The 24099-nt window shown below is 38.7% G+C and overlaps 1 protein-coding gene across 10 annotated transcripts in view; it reads left to right on the forward strand.

Annotated features, from left to right (window-relative positions):
• BBX (BBX high mobility group box domain containing) overlaps nucleotides 1-24099 on the forward strand; it is a 282463-nt gene that overhangs the window by 215614 nt on the left and 42750 nt on the right. For all 10 annotated transcript variants that reach the window (XM_089910519.1, XM_089910520.1, XM_022595745.3 and 7 more), the window contains 3 exons: nucleotides 1245-1325; nucleotides 4595-4669; nucleotides 14060-14140. In XM_089910519.1, coding sequence (XP_089766645.1) covers nucleotides 1245-1325; nucleotides 4595-4669; nucleotides 14060-14140 — 237 coding nt within the window. The remainder of the gene's footprint in view (nucleotides 1-1244; nucleotides 1326-4594; nucleotides 4670-14059; nucleotides 14141-24099) is intronic.

The raw sequence follows: 24099 nt of genomic DNA on the forward strand, positions 1-24099 counted from the left end.
TTCAATAGTGATCTTGGATTATTTTGTTGTCAGAAACATGTTATTAAAAAGTATTTTTAACTTTTATTTTTCCTCTAAAGTGAAAGATAACTTGTTCCCTAAGACTCTCTAACCTTGTCATTCAGGAAAGGAGAGAGAGGGGACACACTGTTTTGGTGTTTAGAAGACATGTTGTCAATTTTGATTTAGTTAATTCAACAAATACTTGAGTATCTACATTGTGCCCAGGCAATGTTGAGGATTCTGCATTATACAAAATCCCTGGGAGAAGATGGACCATAAACAGATATTTATGCTTGTGGTGGTCAGTGCTAAGTGCTATAATAATAAAGAATAAGGGGATTATTGAATGTTGGGGAGTAGAGATGTCATTTACCTGTCTGGTCCTACGTTCCTTTATCTGTAAAAAGGGTTAGATCAGAGGGATGCTGAAATCCTTCCTCTCTAACATTCTATGACTCCTGTGACTTTTGAATTATAGGCTACCACCTAAGTTATTATTTCACCCAGATGCAGAAATGGGTCAATTTTTAACATTGAGATAAAGAGGAATTATGTATCCTGAGAATAGTACTTGATAAACAGCAAGAATTTTAAAAAAAATTAGTGCTGTTTCTGTAACTGTTGTTAATAATGAAAATCACAGGTAAAGATGGTAGAGCATTAAATGTTTACCCAGTGTCGTAAATAATATACAAGAATATATTATAAAGGAAATTTCTCTTAGGAAAATAGTACTAACTTTTCTAAGATTGGGGCTTGTATATAAATACATGAAAGCCCTGGAAAACAAAAATTGGACCTTAGTTTTGTTTTCCCAAAAGGTTTATAATCGAAACTCATTTGCATTTTCATGTGGTCAGGTTATATGAAATAGTGGGGAAACACAGAACATGGAAGAAGTAGATATTCTTTGGATTTGGTTGCAGAAAGCCAAGAGATCAAATAGGCATCATTTTGTAGACATTTCTCTTTGGTTAATAGTAATTTTTCTGAAATGCATTGTCCTGTCTATCTCCTACAATTTATGGCATTATTTAGAAGTTGAACGAACATATAAAACTTGATAAAACCTTGTGTAAGACTTTGCAGAATATAACTACCTTTTTGTCACAGTACTGCCTCAAATTTGGGGAGTCAAAACCATTCCTTCCTCAAATAGGAATGTTTTACGTGACATTTGTCTTCTGTTGTCTTCCAGAAGCTATTCTTATGATGCCTCATACCACCTTTCTTTGTTTCAGATATCCTCTGGCACCTGCAGGCCTGATGTTTCAGAATCCTCTGAATTGCGTCAGAAGTCACCATTATTTCAGTTTGCCGAGGTAATATATTACAATTTATACTTAATGAAATTGTAAAGTGAGCTTAAATTTGGGCTGATGAAAGTAACTTAAAGCAAAGAAGAACCCTGCGTTCTTAGCTCAAGTAATCATAAAACGGAAAATAGTACCAAATTCTGGAACTTTAGAGTCTCTTAATTAAGGAATAAATATGTTTATAGAAGCTTGTTATTAACTCATACTAAATATTATTGCACTGAAACCTCATCACTAATTTTTATTCATGGATAGGGAAGTTAAGAATATAATTGAACTATTTTTAGAACTTAGTCATTTATCAGATATTGATTTGTCAGGTATTAAATCAGAAGACAGAATTGACTCATGGTTATTGGCTGTGCATTCCTTTGTATTTATTTTAAGTAAACTTCTCTTAATTGAAACTTTAGCATGCAGTTGGCAGTTTTCAAAATCTTATGTCTTGTGTCAAACCTGTTTGGCTCAGTATGTCTCTGACATATTCAGAGATGATGTAGAAAAGCACATTATCCTTGACATCAAGTCTAAAGGTTAAGACTGCTTCCCAAAATATCTGCGTTTACCCTAGAACTCAATATGGAGCCATCATTGATTACTTTTTTCTAAACTTTAAACCACATGGTCTTCCCTTGATCATTCTAATTGTCTTTCACTAGACCTTCTTTCACACTGTCATCCTTCCTAATGTTTGCCCCTTGTGGTACAGTTTTGTACAAAGGAGAGCATATTTTTAGTTTCAGAATTTTTTCTCCTCTAGTGTCCTTTCCTGGTGGTTCTCAACATTTCATTGGCAGAATTACTTTTCACACTGGCATATTAGGTCATTCCTTTTATGACATTGTTTATTATATGCCTAAATGTCCTGCTGATATCACCAGAATGTTTTAATATATATTTGCTCACATAATACTCCTTATCTATCACTTTCCTTTCTGCTCTCTGTGAGATGTGCCATGAATTCCAATTGTTTTTTATATTGTTTCCTCAAGAATTTAATGTAATAGCAGATTCAATCTGCACTCCCTTTTAAACAGTAGTTTTAGACATATTAAATAATGTTAGTCTCAACTTTGAAAGCAGAGATACTTAACCAGTGATCCCTGGTGAAAGATGTAGTGAAATCTTTCAAATTTCACATGAAATTTTGGGTGTGTTGACACATGTGCATGTTTTTGGTTACTGCAGCAAACCAGATTCCAAAGAGATCCCTGACCCTAACCTAATATTTCTTCAGGAGCTCCCTATTCATGTCAACATCTCCTTTATCCCAATATTAATTTGGAGAAACATCCTTTTGTTTAAAGACTTGTGAAATGCTTTTCAAAAATCTAGATGGTTTATACTACTGGTTCTGTTTTGTTCACTATCTAATTTAATCCTTGAAGAAATATATTGTATGGGCTTCCCTGGTGGTGCAGTGGTTGAGAGTCTGCCTGACGATGCAGGGGACATGGGTTCATGCCCCGGTCCGGGAAGATCCCACATGCTGCGGAGCGGCTGGGCCCGTGAGCCGTGGCCGCTGAGCCTGTGCGTCCGGAGCCTGTGCTCTGCAACGGGAGAGGCCACAACAGTGAGAGGCCTGCGTACCGCAAAAAAAAAAAAAGAAAAGAAAAGAGATATCTTGTAGGTCGGGCATTTCCCCTTACACAAACTATTTATTTTCTTTAACTTTTATAGAGGGTTTGTAGGAGTGAAAAGTCATGTCGGAAGTAAGACCTACAGTTTATAATTCCCAGGATTTCAGGAACATCCTTGTGGATTCATATCTGCAGTCTGTCACAGCTTGCACATGGAGGTCTTTTGAAATGATAGGTTTCATGGTTTGACCAAGAAGAGTTCTACATCTTTACCCTGAAATATTTTCAAAGTACTTGGTTAGATCTTAGCCATTTACAACAATTTGTATATGTCTAGTTTGTTAAATAGGATCTGGGAGATCTTTTTTCTTTTTACTGATATTTGTTCTAAAAATCCTTATTTGTCTGATGCAAAAGATATGGTGGAATTAAAATTTTCCTAATGCCTTCAGCAGTGAATAGAGTCAATAATTCCATCAGGCTGTCTTCTAATTTTTTCTTATCCCTAAAATTGACTTTGATATTGTATCACCAACTGGCTCCATTGTTTTTCTAAACAACTTAATTTAATTAATATGAAAAAATGATTGCTGGGATTGAGGAGTCATGATCAAGCTGCATGTATTGCTTAGTAAGTTCCCTTTGATGGAGTCGGTGAGCACAGTTAATTGAAGAAAAAGACTTTTGTGGAACTGGAAATGGGCTGAATTTACAATGCTCACGCTTTCTGCTCTTGTGACTCATTTTCACCCTAGTTTGTAGTTGTATAGAAACTTTGTTCACTTTGAAACCAAAATTAATAACTGACCTTGCTCTCAAAACATCCTAAAAACTATTTCCATGTGGCCCTCAGAGCAAACTTTTAATGAGGCTACCATAATCACCAAATAGAAACAAAAGTTCTCCTAGCTGAAGCAAGGATGGTGTGGCAGAATCCTCTATCCACTGTCAGACACCTGAGGGGCGTGTGTGTGTGTGTGTGTGTGTGTGCGTGCGTGTGTGTTGGATGGGAGGATGCATGGTGTTATAAAATAAAGAAATGCTGTTCATATTCAATAAACAATTTATTGAGTTTTGGTGCCATGCCAGGCAGTGTATTCTATGGCTTATTTTCTCCTTACCATAATCCTGTAAAATGAGGATTATCATCACCAGCATCAGTTTACAGTTGGGAAAAATAAATCTCAAGAGAGATTAGCTGAGCTGCCCAAGGTCATGTAGCTAGTGAGTAGTAGAACTAAGATTCAGTCCCAGATACTCTGACCCGCATGGTCTGCTTCTCCAACCCTGTTTCACAGCTGTCTCAAAGCAGAGAACAGCTTGAGGGGAGTGCTGTAGGGAGGAGAGAGATTTACTTGCAGTTTTCAACTTTTAATAATATTTTAGAAAATTCACTGAAATAAGGAAATTTATCTCTACAGTTGTCCTCAACTGCTATTTGATACATATCTTACACCCTTTCAAGAGACAAGGCAAATGAGCCAAACTCAGTCTTTTTTGTTCTTTCCACATGTGTTTTTAGAAACATGGCCTTTGTCTTCATTTATCATTGATACTGTTTTTCTAAAAGGGATTGAGGGTGATGACTCATGTCTTAATCTTTATCTGTGTGTACAGTGGAAATATTTGGCAGAATCTATGAGTCTGTTATAGTAAAATGTCCTTGTGCTTTAAAAATTATTTGTTTCCTTTCAGATATCTTCAGGTACCTCCCACCCTGATGTTCCTTCAAAACAATGTCAAGCATCAGCCTTGTTTCAGTTTGCAGAGGTATGGCCTTCTTTTTTGTTGTTGTTTTGCCTTTTTTTTTGAATTTTATTTTATTTATTTTTTATACAGCAGGTTCTTATTAGTCATCAGTTTCATCCACATCAGTGTATACATGTCAATCCCAATCTCCCAATTCATCACACCACCACCCACGCTGCCCCGCCGCTTTCCCCCCTTGGTGTCCATACGTTTGTTTTCTACATCTGTGTCTCAACTTCTGCCCCGCAAACTGGTTCATCTGTACCATTTTCCTAGGTTCCACATATATGCATTAATATATGATATTTGTTTTTCTCTTTCTGACTTACTTCACTCTGTATGACAGTCTCTAGATCCATCCACATCTCAACAAATGACCCAATTTCGTTCCTTTTTATGGCTGAGTAATATTCCATTGTATATATGTACCACATCTTCTTTATCCATTCGTCTGTCGATGGGCATTTAGGTTGCTTCCATGACCTGGCTATTGTAGATAGTGCTGCAATGAACATTGGGGTGCATGTGTCTTTTTGAATTATGGTTTTCTCTGGGTATATGCCCAGTAGTGGGATTGCTGGATCATATGGTAATTCTATTTTTAGTTTTTTAAGGAACCTCCACACTGTTCTCCATAGTGGCTGTATCAATTTACATTCCCACCAACAGTGCAAGAGGGTTCCCTTTTCTCCACACCCTCTCCAGCATTTGTTGTTTGTAGATTTTCTGACGATGCCCATTCTAACTGGTGTGGGGTGATACCTCATTGTAGTTTTGATTTGCATTTCGCTAATAATTAATGATGTTGAGCAGCTTTTCATGTGCTTCTTGGCCATCTGTATGTCTTCTATGGAGAAATGTCTATTTAGGTATTACACCCATTTTTGACTGGGTTGTTTGTTTTTTTGATATTGAGCTTCATGAGCTGTTTGTATATTTTGGAGATTAATCCCTTGTCAGTTTTTTCATTTGCAAATATTTTCTCCCATTCTGAGGGTTGTCTTTTGGTCTTGTTTATGGTTTCCTTTGCTGTGCAAAAGCTTTTAAGTTTCATTATGTCCCATTTGTTTATTTTTCTTTTTATTTTCATTACTCTTGGAGGTGGGTCCAAAAAGATCTTGCTGTGATTTATGTCAAAGAGTGCTCTTCCTATGTTTTCCTCTAAGAGTTTTATAGTGCCCAGTCCTACATTTAGGTCTTTAATCCATTTTGAGTTTATTTTTGTGTATGGTGTTAGGGAGTGTTCTAATTTCATTCTTTTACATGTAGCTGTCCAGTTTTCCCAGCACCACTTATTGAAGAGGCTGTCTTTTCTCCATTGTATATCCTTGCCTCCTTTGTCATAGATTAGTTGACCGTAGTGCGTGGGTGTATTTCTGGGCTTTCTCTCCTGTTCCATTGATCTATATTTCTATTTTTGTGCCAGTACCATGTTGTCTTGATTACTGTAGCTTTGTAGTATAGTCTGAAGTCAGGGAGTCTGATTCCTCCAGCTCCTTTTTTCCCCTCAAGACTGCTTTGGCTGTCTGGGGTCTTTTGTGTCTCCATACAAATTTTGAGATTTTTTTGTTCTAGTTCTGTGAAAAATGCCATTGGTAATTTGATAGGGATTGCATTGAATCTGTAGATGGCTTTGGGTAGTATAGTCATTTTCACAATATTGATTCTTCCAATCCAAGAACATGGTATATCTCTCCATCTGTTTGTGTCATCTTTGATTTTTTTCATCAGTGTCTTATAGTTTCAGTTTGCAGAGGTATGGCCTTCTTTTAAAATATATATATATATATATTTATATACACATTGGGTTCAGAAAACTTATTGAGCTCAGGAAGTATTGGAATGGAATTTTATGACATATAGAGAACTTTAGGCATGCCTCTTGCCATTACTAACATAATACACATGGGAGGCTGCTTATTGCTTTTTGCTGCCTTTGCTCTAATCACAGATCAGCTCCAGAATTTATACCCATTTTACAAGCATTCATTAAAGAGTTCATGCAGAATACACACTTTCCAGTAATTCATTTATTTCAATTTGCCTTGTTTTTAACTTATTTTAAAAGCTTAGGAAAATTATCAACGTGAAGGCCATAGCATTCCAATTTATTAAATTTTTCCAATAGTGAAATTAGATGCTGTAGTAGATGAATAACTCTCACAGTGAATGCAGGGGTGAATAGGACCTGTTAGATCATCAGTGCTTAGCTTTGGGTGTGATGTAGCTTCAGCCAGTATTTTTATTAGCGTTTAACCCTGGGCTCAGGTCAGGTCAGCTCATGCAGGATCTTAGATTTCTTCGGATTGTCAGCCAGAGAGAGAGAGTACACACTACAGAGTATTTTCTTGGTTGGTATGATGAGAGGCAAATCTGATAATGCTTGATTTTGCCACAGAAGCCCTGGCCTCAACCATATGCTCATTTCTAATGAGCACTATATGACAAATAATAAAATATATCCCTTTTGTAAAAATAAGATGCCATCTGCTTTAGGTCTTTCCCCATTTTCCTTTTTATTAATTTCAACCAAAAATGCATGTAATAGGGCTTCCCTTGGGCGCAGTGGTTGAGAGTCTGCCTGCTGATGCAGGGGACATGGGTTCGTGCCCCAGTCCGGGAAGATCCCACATGCCACGGAGCAGCTAGGCCCGTGAGCCATGGCCGCTGAGCCTGTGCGTCCGGAGCCTGTGCTCTGCAACGGGAGAGGCCACAACAGTGAGAGGCCCGCGTACCACAAAAATGCATATAATAAACTAAGCAATTTTTTATAGGGTTGAGAGAAAATGACAAGCAAGACTGTTCTGTTTAATATTGATGTATTGAATCACTTTGATTCATTTGCATAAAGAGTGCTGCATAAATGAAATGTAAAATGATATCCTTTTGGCAAGAGAAAACCCAGCATCTTACTTCGAAAATGAGAAAAAATTACTTTCAGCGCTTATATTAAAAAAAAAAAATGCTGCTTCCTCTTTGGACACTTGTGTCAACCACCATGACTTGATCCAACCCTCTGGCCTGTTTATCTGTTAGGCTTCTCTGCCACAGTATTTGCTTTACTCGTTGAGGGCTATTCTATAAAACTGGTAACAAAAATAACATATAATGGTATCATTTCACGAAGAACAATTTGCTTGATGAATCTGAATAAATTAAGATTTTATCATAATTTTTCATTATGATAAACAGGCTTTTCTTTTCATTGCCTGGGGAATAGTTTTGTTTAATATTTCCTTGCTCTCCTCTAGTCATTGACATCCTTTTACTTGATACTAATAATTTTTTCAAAGGTAAAAAAGAATTTTGACGTGATGACTGTAAATTTATTTTTAATGTTGGTACCTGAGCAGTCCCATCCAACCTTTTAGAAACAGCTCCTTCAAAACAGAATTTATTTGCCATATATTCCTTTTAATTAAATTCTACACTCTGTAGCATGAATATCAGAACGTAGTGGCTCGTCTTTGACACATCTGATATTTACATATGCACTATTTACCGAGAGTTTTCAATTTAATTAAAAATGTTTGTATGACATACCTCAGCTGATGCATTTCTAACAGGTATTGCCACTTAGAGTGTGGTTCTTGTTTAAGTGAGATCACCATCAGATTTATTAGGTGCCTTAAAGCCCTGGGCAGCTCTGAGGAACCAGTTTGATAGTGTAACAGCCACTGTCCTGTGATTCTGGAGAGTAAGATCCCATACCTCTCTTAAATGAATTTGTTCTTACTGCTCAGTACACTCACTCCTCCAAAAGAAAGTTTTTTTCTGGGGAAGAACCTCTTCTTACTTAGGAGTTGTGTAGGGAGACATTTCCAGATGTTACTCCTCTCCTCAATGGCACTTGTCTTCTGAGGGTTTTTGACTGTGCACTTATAAGATTTGAGGAAGCTTTAAAAAAATTAATTTGAAAACTTACTATGAGTTGTTTCTGGCATCATTAACAGAGGAAGACATGCATGATGGAGAAACCAAAATAAAATGTTCTGCCCTAGAATCAAATACAGTTCCCCTTCTCAACTCCGTATATTATTTTTCCTAGTTATATTTTGCATAGGTTGACAATTAAGAGCCCTTACAATTCCTAAGCAAATTAAATTATTACATACTTAGTTGTTTATTTGTAAATGTTATATGTGATTATACAAGAAAAGTATAGTATATGGTTCTTTAAGGATATTTGTGCTCTCCAGTCACTTTCCTCAGCTGACTCAAGAGAAGTTTCAGTCTCTTTCATGTTATGATCTGACCATATTGTCAGCCCAGTACTGGGCTGGTTTATTCAAATCTAAACAATAGCTAACTAGATGAACTAGTAAAATTATCTACTACAATCTGCTATGAGCATATCTATTGCAGTAGAAATAGAATAGCCTATAATTACTGTGATTGTATCCCTAAAACTCTTATAATTATTTCATAAAACACCCATCACCTTTGAGAAAACACAAAGACTCTTGAAATTCTTGTTCTAATTAGTCTATAGCAGAGATTCTCAAACTTTAAAATACACCAGAGTCACCTCAAAGGCTTCTTCAAACACAGATTGCTGAACCCCACCCCCAAAGTTTCTTATTAAGTCTGCAGTGGGGCCTGAGAATTTGCACTTTCAACAAGTTTCCTATTAGGGAACCGCAGTTTGAGATCACTGCTCTGTGGTTTGCAATTTTTACCACAGGTTATTAAATCAGCATTGGTAAGGCACTTTCTGGTATCTCTTGGAACTTACAGGGAAAGGGTTCAGTGAGGAAGGAATGGGCAGATAATAGAAATTTACCCAATGGGCCACTTTATACCCCTCATCCCTTTTCAGAGGGATTCTCAGTCCTATTATGTGCACTTAGAGAAAAGTAGGTGTTTGTATAATTTAGGAAACAATTTACTCTTTAAAAATGTTTAGCTTTGTAATATCACTTTAAGATCAGGCTTGCAAAATTCTTAGAGACCATTCGCGTTAATTTCATTTACAAGTGTTCATAACTCTAGGAAGACATTAGCTATTGGTCATTTATCGTGTAATACAATTATCCTAGAAACGCACTTTTTAAAAAAACAGTTAGCCCTGGGCATTTCTTTAAGATGAAAATATTTTTTCTTTTATGTCTTGGGTCTCCGTGTCGCAAGCTGAGAAGGATATCTTTCCTTCTTAACCAAATCTGATAGTTTTAAAACCCATTGAAGTAACCTGCATGGAACCATGAAATTGAATAAAGAACATTTTGTTTGTAGGTTCCTCATAAATGTTTATGTTTAAAGGGAGAAAGATACATCTGCTTTACAAGATCTAGAAAGAAATATAGAGTGCAGAGCCTGTTTTCCTCGCATTTCAGCCTGTCTCCCATTCTGTACTGATGCTCATAATTCATCTAGATTCAACTTGGCCCTTCTGAAGAGCCATCAGTCTGTTTCCAGGCTCTGATCCATTAAGTTGGTCAAAGTGAGTTTCCTGTCTGCATTTTTTGTTGTTTACAGGTAGAGTGACACACCTGTCACTGTTTAGATCTCGTTTACTGAAGACTAATGACCAAATGTAATGCCAGAAGGGAGCTGTTGTCTTCCGTTATTTAACAAGTCTGGAAGCCTTGCCTGGTCCACATATCCTCTTCTCTGCTGTGTGGCTGACTCTTACACCTAGAGTACATCTTTGCGTTGAAAAATTGCATATTTACTTTGAAGACAGGGAGCTAATCTGGACAATTTAGACAAATAGATTTGAACATTAAAACTTTCCTTAGAAGGCTTTTACTTTGCCAATATAAATACAACCGTAATCTCACCAAGGTATCGTCACAATTGGATATAAGCAATAGGTGCACATTTAAAGCATTCATTTTCATGATGGAATGCCCAATATGTTACGGAATATTACACTCAACACAGACTCCATATACTCACACTGCAGCTCATCAGTGTGAAAGTCTTACATGGTTTATTGGAAGTGTTAATATTTCTCTTAAGGTAAGGAAGACCAATCATCTCATATTGTTCATTTGTTCTCTGATTCATTTATTCACTCAACAATTGTTAGTCATTTCCTCCCAGGCTACAGTGTTTATGATACCCCTCATAATTGCAAAAGCCTCCCAGCTAATTTGCTTTTGATCTTTACCACCTCTTTCCTTGGTGTGCGCCCCTACCTCAGTCAGCTATAAAATTAACAGTTTTAACACCCAGGGTGATAATTTTTCTTGGCGCTTTTGCTGAACATCACATACTTTTAACACCCACCCTGTTTATCAGAACATTCCATAATAGGCAGAGGAGAGACTACAGTGGAGTTAACAGATTAGCAAGCACCATCCAACTTGAGGAAAGTAAAAAGCATAGCCATGAACATACTGTACAGTATGGCCTACTACTGCCCCCTACCCAGGAGGGTAGCATAGCACACACTTTCCACCACTAGCTGACCTGTCATTGAAAAACATGTATTAGCTACATTATTCTTACTTGAAAGGATGTGTATGTCTCTTAAATAGAAAAAAAAAACAGGGAAATGAACAATGATATGACAAATTGGCATTACACAAGCTATGCTTATATTAGAAGCCATCAGAGATTACTGAGAGATTACATGAGATTACTGAGAGAAAATGTGTAAAGAAAAAGAGTGGGGGCCCTAAGACAAAACCCTGAGGGAAAACATTTAAGTGCTCTCTATAGAAAGGAGAGCCAACAAAGAACAGCAAGGAGTGGCCTGAGAGGTAGGAGGAAAACAAGGACTCTGCAGTATTGGAAATCCAGAGGAAACTCTCAATAGACAGGTCAGCTATGCCCAGTGCTGCAGACATTAACATGTATTCAACCCCCTGCCCCCAATTAAGAAGCCAAAAGACATTTTTAGAAACTATATCTTAATGCTAAGTTGTTCTATGAAAATTTTATTGTTAGGTGATTCTAGAAACGTTGGACTGCTAAAATATGTTGACTCTCCCCCAACATCCTTTGAAAATAAGGCTTCCAGCAACCTTGAGCATTTAAAATACTGCCCTGTACCTACAAATAGGTAAAAATCCTCCCATAAGTGATGAGGAAAATAGTTCTTACTAAACATTAGGTGATGGTTTCTTTTGCAAGGCAAGGAACCATTCTCAAGCCTCGACTCTAACAGCTGTGCATTAACTCAGCTGGCAGGTAATACATCCGAGCGGTCAGAAGTTCGACGCTGAGCCTCTGGGTTTGCCGTGCAGGCATTTGACAGGCTTCGTGGCGCGCGCGCGCACACACACACACACACACACACACAGCGTCGGGAACATAAACCTACAGCAGCAAAAGCGACAGCAGAGGGAGCCAGTGGAAGAGCTAGAAAACTGTCAGGCTGTGTAGGGGAGCATCACCCAGCTTGTTGTTCTCTTGAGGGTATCGTATGATTATGTGACAAATTTAGTATTTTATAGATTATTAAATTTAATAATTCTCCTCTGACATTGCAATTTTTAATTCTGTTCTAATTTTAGTCTGTAACTAATTTTTGGAAGTGTCCTAAAAGAGTTTATTTATTAGTGTTAACAATGATAAATCCTTATTACTAATAATTGTACTGTTTATTGAGAGCATAATGTGGGCTGAGCACTGTGCCGAACTCTTCACTCACATAACACCTAATCTTCACAGAAGTAATTAATATGGGGCAGGTATTGTTTCTATTTTGAAGGTGAAGATGAGGTCTTAATTATTTGCTTAAGTCCACACAGCAAGAAGTAATGAAGGCATGTTTGTCTGACACAAAAGCCATGTCCTTTCTATTATACAACCTTGGTTCATGGGACTGGCATTGATGTTCAGTACTTCTTTCCCCCAAGTCACTAGAGTCAGTGATTATATTAAATGTGTTTGTTTCTCTTAGTCTAGTGGTAAGGTTAGTAATTGAATTCACCTTGTCTAAGAAAAAGAGAAATGGCATATATCTGAGGAAATTCAGCTAGAGGAAAATCTTCAAAAAGATTCAGCCCCTAAGTTGCTCTTCTAAAGAAAAAGTAAGTGATTGGGATAAATAGGAAAGGACTCTTTGAAAAATGATAGTACCCAGGAAGAAAAATTCCTTAAAACTTTCTTAAACTAGTCCCTTCTGAGTGGCCCAGGTAGCTTATTAAATATTGGCTCTTATTCAGCAGGTGTTCTAGGGAGAATTTTCTCTAGCAGTAAGTCCCCAGTCTCTTCTGGGGCTGACAGCTCCATAGAATTCCCTGGGGGTCTTGGGGTCACCTGTAAGGGTATAGACACAAGGTAGGTTTGTCTCCTAAACTGAACTGGGAAATACCTCTGTCTTAAACTGAGAAAGAATTCAGAATCACGAAGAATATTAAAAGCTTAGTCCATAGCTAGCTGCTCTAATGATGATAGAACTTCTCTAGGAGAAGAATACTTTGTAAAGATCTTTAAGAATGTATGCCCTGGGCTTCCCTGGTGGCGCAGTGGTTGAGAGTCCGCCTGCTGATGCAGGGGACGCGGGTTCGTGCCCCGGTCCGGGAAGATCCCACATGCCGCGGAGCAGCTGGGCCCGTGAGCCATGGCCGCTGAGCCTGCGCGTCCGGAGCCTGTGCTCCATAACGAGAGAGGCCACAACAGTGAGAGGCCCGCGTACTGCCAAAAAAAAAAAAAAAGAATATATGCCCTTCTCCATTCTTTATGGAGTTAAGCTAGAAATTGAAAATTAAGTTTTCATATAAAAACGAGAAAGGACAGTGCTGTTCATTGTTATTAGTGCCTGGCTGCTGTTGCACCAAATTTGCAGAAGAGGATGCAGTCACAATGTCATGTTGTGTGTATGTCGACGTGCTACAACTTAGGTCTTAACTGTATGGCTTCTTGAGATTTGTGGTCTTGACTGTCAATCTTTGTGTACTTTAGAGCATACTCTCAGAGCCAGTGCCAGTGTTTTATGTAAAACTTTTAGCTTCAGCAGCTCTTGTCATATTGCCTAGCACATTTATATTGGATTCTCAAAACAAAATTTGTTGACTGTCTTGTTGGCTGTCTTTTCACAGTGATTCCAAATATATTTCAACAAAAAATTAACTAATTGCTTTTTAGGAAATATAAAATGACATTAAATCTCTTTTCTATGTGGCAAGTTGCTGAGTTGGTATTTATATGGAAATGGAAATGCATAATTTGTTTTAAGGTTGTAGAGTTAAATTTAGGGCCTGGAATTCTCAAGATAATAATACTCTTGTCATCCAACAGCCACCCAAGCCACTCCTGTTTTTTTGTTTTTTGAGGCTATTTACTAAAATTGGTTTCAAAATTATAATCCCAAGCATAACACATTTAAAGTTATTTGGTACTTGGGAGCAATGACGTTCTCATTAAACTAAGGGAAGTTCCTGAATGTGTGTGAATGGGGAGTGAAAATTCTGATATCACAATTAATATTCCTTATGTGAATTGTTTTCAATATAGATTTCTTCGAACACTTCACAGTTGGGCGGTGCTGAACCTGTAAAACGCTGTGGGAAGTCTGCACTCTTTCAACTGGCAGAGGCAAGTTCTAAGAATATGTTGTGATAAGATCTGCAGTGGTCGAAGTCACAAAAAAGTTAATCATAACTGTGTTCCCTAAACTGTACCATCTCACCTGTGACCATAAAGTGTGTTGTATCTAATTTTCAACAGTGAGAGGGTTAACCTTTAATTTAAGGAAGTGGACTTTTGCTACGAAAAGTCATTAAGCATTGAAAAAGGTTACCCGAGGAAATTGCAAAATCTTTTTCACAGGTAGTATTTTAAAATAAGGTCAGGTTTTGTCTCTCTCAGATTGGTTAAGTAAGTACATCCTAAACCGAGAAGAATGGCCTACGTCATTTTCCTCTTCTCTGATTCTCTTGTGATATCTATAAATCCCTAGAAAGCACTACCCTTAAACTAGGTGGTTGGTGTTTTAATTTGGGGGTTGTTTTCAGTGAAGAACTCAAAGGATGTGTTCTAAGTCTGGTTTTATAGCATCTATCAGTTGTACATTTGATGTGATGTGAGTATAAAATGCTACTACTCCTTTGGCAAAGTAGAAAAGATGCTTTTGTAAAGCCTAAGAAGAACAGAGCCCTCACTTGGCGTGGGACGGTGGTGGGGAGAAGATGCTGGGAGTGGTCATTGCTGGGATGGGTGGCAACAAGGCTTCCTCTGCCAAGCTGGACCGATCTGCCCTATGGGGACTTGTGCAAGAAATGGCTTTAGCGCCTGGACACTGTTGTAGCAGTTTTCTCTTTTGGTGAGACAAATTAGGAGGTACAAAATGAATGACCCAAAATCTCTATATTAAACTTCCTTTTCTCTTTTTTCTGTCTTCCTTCCAATGAGTTCCTTCTGAGTTTTTTTTGTGATACGGTTCTTTTATAAATTCCTTGAGTTTATTGAACTTAATGAAACAACCTGTCATTTTCTAAATTTTATGGTAGCTTGTATCATAAAAATTTAGCAGTTTTAAATATCTTTATTTTTTTTTTAAGTTTTATTTTATTTTTTTGGCCGCACCTCGTGGCTTGCGAGATCTTAGTTCCTCAACCAGGGATCGAACCCGGTCCCCAGCAGTGAAAGTGCTGAGTCCTAACCACTGGACCGTCAGGGAATTCCCCCTAAATATCTTTAAATTAAGCTTTTAAAGTCCAGCCAGATACAAATTAGGAATATAAAAATAAAAAGGCCTGAAACAGTAAAGTATGTAAATAGTGGGACAAATTAATCCATTTTTGTCTGACATGAAGCTGACATGCTTCTTGTATAAGAGAAATTCAGACTCAAGTAGAGGGCTACGAATGACTAGAAAAATTAGGAATGCCCCAGGGAATAGTTTTTAAAAGAACTGGGTAAGTCAGTGGCAAAGTACTATTTCTGATAGAACTAAAATAATAAAGATCTGGCAATGAGTCTGCCTTTAGAGTTGTAAAAGTGTCTTAGTAAACAGGGAGACTATGAGGCCATAAATTTGTCCAGTATCTTTAAGACTATATAGATTGTCAAGATAATTTATTTGAAAGAAGTGATTATTTTTCTTAAATAAGATGAATATGGCCCTTTCTGCCTTTCCAGGGGGGTGGGGTATGTACATATATACAGACATATCCATATGGTCTTTTAAATATTAAACAACACTGATTTATAAAACACACTAGCTTTCAGTGTGAATATTTGTTTATTAAATAGTTTTGTATTAGAAATGTATGGACCTTAGAGGTGCTTTGCCGTGGGCGGGGTGCTAGAGCAATGAATCTGTCTTCTCGTTTTCTTTCTTTGGCATAACAGTCACAAAAAAATGGATTCCCCATTAAATCAGAGCTCATTAAAAAGAACACTCTTCAAATTTGTAAGGATGCATCCCAAATATAAAACAGATGCTATGGTTTAACAGATGTTTCAATGTTGGTATCATAATTTAAAGGGGTAAAATGACTGCAATAAGCCTATTCCAATTATAGCAAATCAGCTTATACTCAGACTTAGTTTCTTATAACATCCAAGTAAAAATAATATGCTTTTGATGGAACAGGGTTGGTAAAAAATAATTTACCAAGAAAATCTTCTCACATTATTATTTGCACCACATGAATATGATGCCATAATGCTAATAGAGTGTGTTTTAGAATAACATCCTAAAGCCTTCCCAGTTTATAATTAAACATAAATATGTGCACAATGGATTAATCAGCATCTCTAAATAATCACCGGTAGAAATATGCTTCCTCAGTTATTTTTTATTCGTTGTGTATTTGATGTTCATTTTTTCTTGAACAGAGTATAATATTTAATTATTTGGGGTACCTCTTTAAATAAGTATGATAGGATATTGAGGAGGATTTCTCCTGTGGCCCAGAATTGATGCCATTGTCTGATATCCTAAGGGACAGCTTTAAATTTACACATTCTAAAGGGAAAGCCGTCAACAAGCTACCTTCAGTTTGGGCTAGATTCTCCTCTTGGGATTTATAAAGAGACAGCCTTATCCAGCTGTCATCCCTTTACCACTCCAAGGGTTTCCCCACCCTAACCCCATGGGTGGGGCTATCATGGGATTGACAGTCATCTGGAATATTGTGGCTTTTCTCCTTGTCCTGTGGAGGAAAGCAGGCAGTGCTTTCCCTTCTTCACCCCTGGCCTCTGCCAAGCAGAGTGAAGACAGCTCTGAGAGAACCCCTGTTAAAGACTAGGGGTCATACTGCCAGAAGTGTCTTCTCATGTTTTGGCGAGAAGCCAGCAATGTTTTAGACGTTGAGTTACTGTGGTGCCCTTCACCTCTCTGACCAGGCCAAAAGAGAACTGGAGGAAGTCAGCAGCAGGGAGAGACTTAGAATAGCCTGACACACTGTCTTGGCATTGCAAAGATGCATGAGTTTTCCAGGGGCCAAGTGAACAAGTAGAAAGTAGTTCGGCTTGATCAGGCAAGAGGCCACGGAATGGTCGTGGGGAGAGGGCAGGCCTGGGACCATCCCATCTCTCACTTGAGGACACTCTGAGGAACTCCCACAAACAGGAGTGATGTTCAGCTTGTTTGCACCAGGACAGCTGTCCCGGTACTAAAATACAGAATACTTCCTATTGTTGGTAAAAAGACTGGGACCCTACCCCTTGAGTACCTTTGCAGTAACTCTGCCAGCATCCCAGGTCTCCCCTATCCTTCTAGCGACTGGACAGCACAGCAAGGGGCCTGCAGCACCCTGTTCTACCCCTGAGACCACATCCCTTCTGATTGCTTAGCACCCCTGCCTGTTAAATATTTTGTAAGTTGTCTCTGTCCTTGGTATCTCTGTCAAGGTCATTCGGTCTTATGGGAGTTAGCAGGAACAGACAAAGACATAACCATGCACAGTTGGTTTTACCTGCACCATTCCTTCCTCTGTCCTCTCAACCAGAGGCTATATGTCTTGTGAAGGAAGGTCCAGGAACCAGCCCCAGAACTAACCATTCACCCTTCCCAGCTCCATTCTGGTGGGTGGACATGGGAGAAGGAGTGAATGAGGAGCCTTCCCAAAGACAGGGTTTGTTGCTTGCAAGAAAACTCTTCTCTTGGAGAGAAGCAAGAAATATTGTAGGCATATATTTATTGCTGTGCCCTACACCCACTTCAGCAGGCAAAAAGAAAACTGGAGGAGGCTGGCGGCAGAAAGAAGGAGACTTAGATTGGCCTGTGCTCTCAGTTTGGGCATTGCAAGGAGCGCTCCCCATTTCCCAGCACCCCAAGCCAGGAGATGCTCTGGTGGAAGGGTCTGCTTCAGGCATTTGATTGACATTTTAAATTGGGTGGATTTTTAATAGTTGAAAGTGACCTGAAAATTCTGGAATCCATTCCAGGTATTTTTCAGGAACCTACTCCAGCTAGGAAGGGAGATTTGACATTGTGCTGCTGAGGTCAGGGAATTGTAAAAAATACAGTCCTTTATGTTTTAACCTCCATGAGATTCATACTGTTCAGTTAATCAGTTAATTGGCACAGGTACTATATAATGTATTGTGTTTCCTTTCCTTTTGAAATTAATTAGGTCAGGTCACATAAAGAATAGCAAAGCATCCTCCTGGAGATCATTGTGTATTATAATTGCTGTAGTTGGAGAGCACACAGAAACATCTTTATCTGTACATTTTAGTAAAGAAAATTCTACACTTAAAGATACCTGTTACTAATATTGCCTAGTACAGCAAGTGGAGCAGTTTATTCATTTATTCTAACAAACAGTAGTTTCTGAGGGCCTACTCCGTGCTATTAACAGCGAGGTTGTTCAAGCTACCTGCATATGGGTGTACATTGCGATAACCTGTGAGCCTTCTTCTGAGATCAGTGGTATAGGAAGACCTTACCTCGAGATCCAGTTTTGGTGTTTGGTGTGCCATGAAAGGCTGGAGCATAAGCCTAAAAATATTACTATTTGTTTTACTTCTAATTTTTTTATCTGCAAGTAAGTTTTATTATCTAACGTAAGATAATAATGACCGACATTTATTATCTACTGTGTGCTAGGCACTTTTCTAGGTACTTTATATGTACTCATTGAATTCTCACATCTGTCCTTTGAGGTAAGTACTATTATCATTCCTCTTTTCCACAGTAAGAAACAAAAGGACAGAGAGGTTTTTTGACTTGCCTGAGGTCATGTGAACAGGAAATATTAGAGCCTCTGTAGAAACCCAGTCAGTCTCTCCACAGCCTGGGCTCTTCAGCACTGTGCTATTCTGTCACCTTGTTTTAGATGAATGTAAAAGACTGTGCAAGTTACTTGTTATAGGAGTTTGCATGTTATAGAAGTCTCTGTGGAAGATAGCCTACTCCTACACACATGTGTATGGCTGAATAAAATGACAGATTGTTCAAGACTGCTGTCAAAGAAATGGAGCTGATATTTCCTTTTTTAAAAGTGATTCTACTTTTGAAACTGCCAAGATACATCCTACACCCTTAAATAAGTGAGTGCCTGTTTGTGAATATACTTTGGAAGATACGGTGAGGACTGTAGGAAATTACAGTGTATGCCTCCTGTTCTCCAGGAACTTATTCTCCAGTTGCAAAGAGATAAAATATAAAAAGTTAAGGGATAAGAAATAAATTAATGGTGCAAGTGGTTTCACCGGAAAGCATGCAATGAAATGAGGAAGTTCAACTTGAGTGATACCAAAGTGAACGTGTAAAACCAGGAAACGGAGAAATTAATATCAACTGGAGTGCTCTGGGGACCCAGCACAGGGGAGAGAGCGTGAAGAAAGATGGTTCTTGATGAAGGAGTTGTTGAGGAACAGAGGTTGAAACTAGCATCCTTTGGGCCACATCCAATTTTGTTAAGAGATGCTTTCTTTGGCCCACAATTTGTTGACCTGCATTATATCTTACATTTGAATTAGTGGCTAATATTTTAAAATTATAGATTTCAAATAAATGCGTACTCTGACCTCTCTTGAGAATGTAGAGGATCTGGAGACACTGGACCAGCCTTTCTGCATGAGAACAATTGGTCAGAGCTGATAAATGGCTGCCCCCTTAGAGGTGTTTGCTGTACAAATGTCACCGTCCTCTCCTTTCCCTACTGAGCCCCGACTCTGAGTCCAACAGTCATTGCCAACATCCATTTACACTTGTCCCCACCCCTTTATACCTAACCATCCAAACACAGTAGAGACTGTGATTTATGCATAATTAAATGGAGAGATGGGGGAGATAGAGCAAAGAGATAAAGGCAGGCAAACATGAAATAGGTAGATGACAAGTAAATCAGCTGGGCAGAGGGGAGGGCTGTGCTAGGAGGTATATGGAAGGTGAAGGTAGAGTGTAGCTGCAAGTCAGAATTGGGAGGGTGTTTAGTGTAAAGCAGAGAAATTTGTACTTGAAAATAATGAAGGGCAGTTGAAAATTTGGAGCAGGGGTGTACAGGGGTGAGAGCAGCGCTTGGAGAGACTCACTTGGCAGCTGTGTAGAACAGAGCGGAAAGCCTCTGTGGACGTCTGGGTGTGGGAAGACAAGAACCAGCATCGGGGGAGCTGGCAGTGGGCATGGGAGGCTGCAGGGGATTCAGGTGGATTTGGTGATCGAGTCAATGTGAGAGGTAAAGCAAAGGGGATTCCGAGACAACTCCAGCTCTGAACCCGAGTGTGGGGAAAGAACGGCTTTCAGTTTACCCTGATCTTGGAGCCCAACTTCAGGAAACCTGGATGTTTGTGAACCGAGAGGGGGCCCCACAAGTAGAAAAGCAGAGATGAAAGATGCTGAAGGGGAAGGGATAACTGAAGAAATCCAGTACTGAAAGAGTCAACACGAGGGGATTGCCAGCTAGGTAAACAGTTGAGTGTGGAAAGCAGAAACCCATGTTCCTCTGAGCACAGAAGAAAGAAAGGTAAAAAACGGTCACCCCAAGATTGCTGGATTTGTCTATGTTGTACTTTTCTTCTTTATCTCAATTCGTAAAACTGATAATCCGTTACGGTGAAGTTGAAGAAAGAGAATGCTGGATCTCTCTAGACATACTCTTCACATGTATAAAAAGCAAGATTGTAGATATGGTGGGTCCAAGGGAATTGGAAAGGTTGTCATTAACCCTATTTATTAAAAAAAGGATGAAGACATTTTCAGAGACCTCAACACCCTAGTTTTTCCTTGCGTTCTAATTTGCAAAAAACCCTTATAATTATAGTCAAATGGGTAGGTAAAGATGAATTTATTCTAGTACCTATAAAAATTAAATCTTATGGAAAATTATGGCTCACTTTAAGAAAAGATGAGTTATGTTAAAATTACAGAAATTCTATACTATATTGAAAAAAGTAGGAAATCCCACCCCCCCACTACCAATTATAGGTGGTATTTGATTGAGGTATGACTCCATTCAGGTGTTCTGTTGTGTCCTCATATCATTGATGTGCATTATCCTTTCACCCTACGGTAACCCCCTGAAGCCTAGAACCTCAACATGTAGCTCCCAAGTTCTCAGCTTCACCTGCACTCTTATCGTAAAATTGAATTCTAACACTTAACGATATATTAGAGGGGGCCTTTTGTTTGAAAGTGGTATGTTTCTTTCCTTTTTGTGCTGAGTTGCAAGTCATTTTTAGAAAACTCCTATTCTAAAACTTTTCATTTTATTTCCAATTGCACCAACTTCCTTTTGTAGGAACTGAAATATAGGAATGCACCTAATGACTTCCTTCAACACCTTTCGGGGAGACTTCAGTAAATGGCCTTTTGGAGCAAAGGCTATCCCCACCCCATCTAGTGTCTTCAGAAATGGTATAGTTTCTGAAGAAATAGTGAATAAACATTTAAACCACCATTTCACCTGGCCTAATTGTTTCAGCAAACCAAACAGTAAGCTACTTAATATGCACAGATTTTGGTACTGAGAGACACTTAGACCACTGTTCTGTGACCAGTTATCTTTTATAATAAAGAAAATTGAATTATCTTAGCAGTGATGCTATTCTTTATTCTCTGAAACCATTAACCAGTATATTTTTATGGCAAAAACATTCTGGTTCTATTTAATTATGGGAGACATGCACATCTTGGAAAAACACCGCGAAATGCCATCCTAGGGTTATGTCTACACTGTTATGGCAGATAATAAGCCAGTACAAAATGATTGTAAATATACCTTGGCTGCAAAACATTTGTTTTGTCTAAAAAGCAGAAATTTAGAAATGGAAACTTCTTGATTAGTGTCAGTGGGTCTGTTTCCATACTGCCTTGTTTTTAATCTAGCTGGCTCCTTTATAACAGACAATGAAAGACAAAATATAATTAAGAGTGAAATAATATGGTACATTTGGAACTACTTACCCATTTCTTTGTACCAGTTAAGAGCATCTTCTTCTGTGGTATTACTTCTCATCTAGTGCACGATTGATTATTTTTCACTGGCCATTTCACTCAGTCTTTTAAAGCAGGACACATTAAAGAAATGAATCAGTATCTTAACATTTGTAGAAAGGAATACATTTTTAAATGTCTTTAAGGAGGTAAAAGCTTGGTGCCGCACAGATTTATTGTGTGTTTAAAGCCACTACCCAATAACAAACCCTGAACCTAAGGTGTGTTCATACCTGAACTGATAATGACAGCCTCCCTGAACTCAGGGACACAAAAAATAATCCCTCCATTTTATCTCATCCCTTCAGTATCTTTATTGATTTTTTTTTCCTTTGCAACCAATTTGAAGAGAATAGTTTTTTATATGTCTGTCCCATGTGTACATCCAAAGGATCTGGGTTTCAACATAATGATTTTTGTTTTTCTTTTGGGAATGAGTTACATTTCTTCTAGCACATCACTATCAGGCCACTCTGACTACGCGAAACAGTAAGAAACTTCTGTGTGGTTTCGGTTGTCAGAGGTAAAGTTAAAATATTGGTGATTAATTTTCACTGGTGCTCCTGGGAACCGTAACTAAGGACAGTGTGATCACTGGTCTAGGCCAAACAGCAGCATGGTCATAATTAGCATTGTTTTTTATAGACTCGTTAACTCTTTCCTGGTATTAATCAGAATGCATTTTAGATTCATCATTTACCTCGGAATTAATGAACCGTTCAATTCAACACAATTATCTGTTGAATGTCTTCATTTTTTTACTAGGATATTCTTGGAGGAGAATACAAAGGTGAACAGGATACATTTTGTGCCCCTGCCCCCGGAAGTTACAGTTATTAAAAATAGGGGCTTCCCTGGTGACGCAGTGGTTGAGAGTCGGCCTGCCGATGCAGGGGACACGGGTTCGTGCCCCGGTCCGGGAGGATCCCACATGCCGCGGAGCGGCTGGGCCCGTGGGCCATGGCCGCTGAGCCTGCGCGTCCGGAGCCTGTGCTCCGCAACGGGAGAGGCCACAGCAGTGCGAGGCCCGCGTACCGCAGAAAAAAAAAAAAAATAGAGTAGCTCCTGAGGAAATAGACGATATATATCAAATATTTATGCCCAGCATTTGATTGAAAACATTAACATTTTAACTTCTTTGAATACAGCCATGGGAATTCCATCCAGAAGGTGTCCTGCACATGATTTTCCATTCTCACTTTTTTTTTTTTTTGTGGTACACGGGCCTCTCACTGTTGTGGCCTCTCCCGTTGCGGAGCACAGGCTCCGGACGCACAGTCTCAGCGGCCATGGCTCACGGGCCCAGCCGCTCCACGGCATGTGGGATCTTCCCGGACCGGGGCACGAACCCGTGTCCCCTGAATCGGCAGGCGGACTCTCAACCACTGCGCCACCAGGGAAGCCCCCATTCTCACTTTTAAAGAAGATTATTGTTCAATTTAAAATAATAACAGAAGAATAAATTGTCATTTACTAAAGCATGTTCTGTTTCAAGGCCTGATTAACAACCAACCCTCTCTCTACAAAGGGCAAGTTGGCTAATTAATAACAGACATTAATTCTGTGCTTCCCACAGTGCAGTTTTATTCACTTGAGTTCACATTGATTTATGTTCTTTTGTGTCCACTGTGTGCTTCTCTGTGTGCCCTCCATGCATATGTACATAATGTAGTTTGTGTGTGCTTTCCTAGGTCCCACTAAAGTGTTGATATATGGACCCAAAAGTAGATGTGAGTAGATAATGCTTGTACCCAAAAGTAGAACTGAGCTTGATTATATCTTTAATAAGAGTTGCTTCTTGAAAGATAATTGATTTAAGATCTTTCTGAATCTAATTTTGTTGTATATGGTTTTCCCCGTGGATATAGAATCATTCAACCCTAGAATGAAAAACTGGAGCAAAGCAGTTAGTCTACCAGGGCTATGATGTGCTGTTAATGAGACAGTACGAATATTACTACTAATAATAATAGCCAGCATTTATCCTACATGACATTAAGCCCCAAAGGGATGGCTGTCACAATACATTATTCTTGCTCTGTGCTAGACACTATTTTAAGTACTATACATGTGCAATTCATTGAACCTCACAGTATTCCTAAGGCAAGTACTATGTTAACATCCACATTCTGTAGATTGAGAAACAGGCACAGAACGGTTTAGA

Source organism: Delphinapterus leucas, chromosome 4 (assembly GCF_059928025.1).
Source record: "Delphinapterus leucas isolate spDelLeu-1000000601 "Yukka" chromosome 4, BTC_Dleu_Yukka2, whole genome shotgun sequence".
NCBI classification, from domain to species: domain Eukaryota; kingdom Metazoa; phylum Chordata; class Mammalia; order Artiodactyla; family Monodontidae; genus Delphinapterus; species Delphinapterus leucas.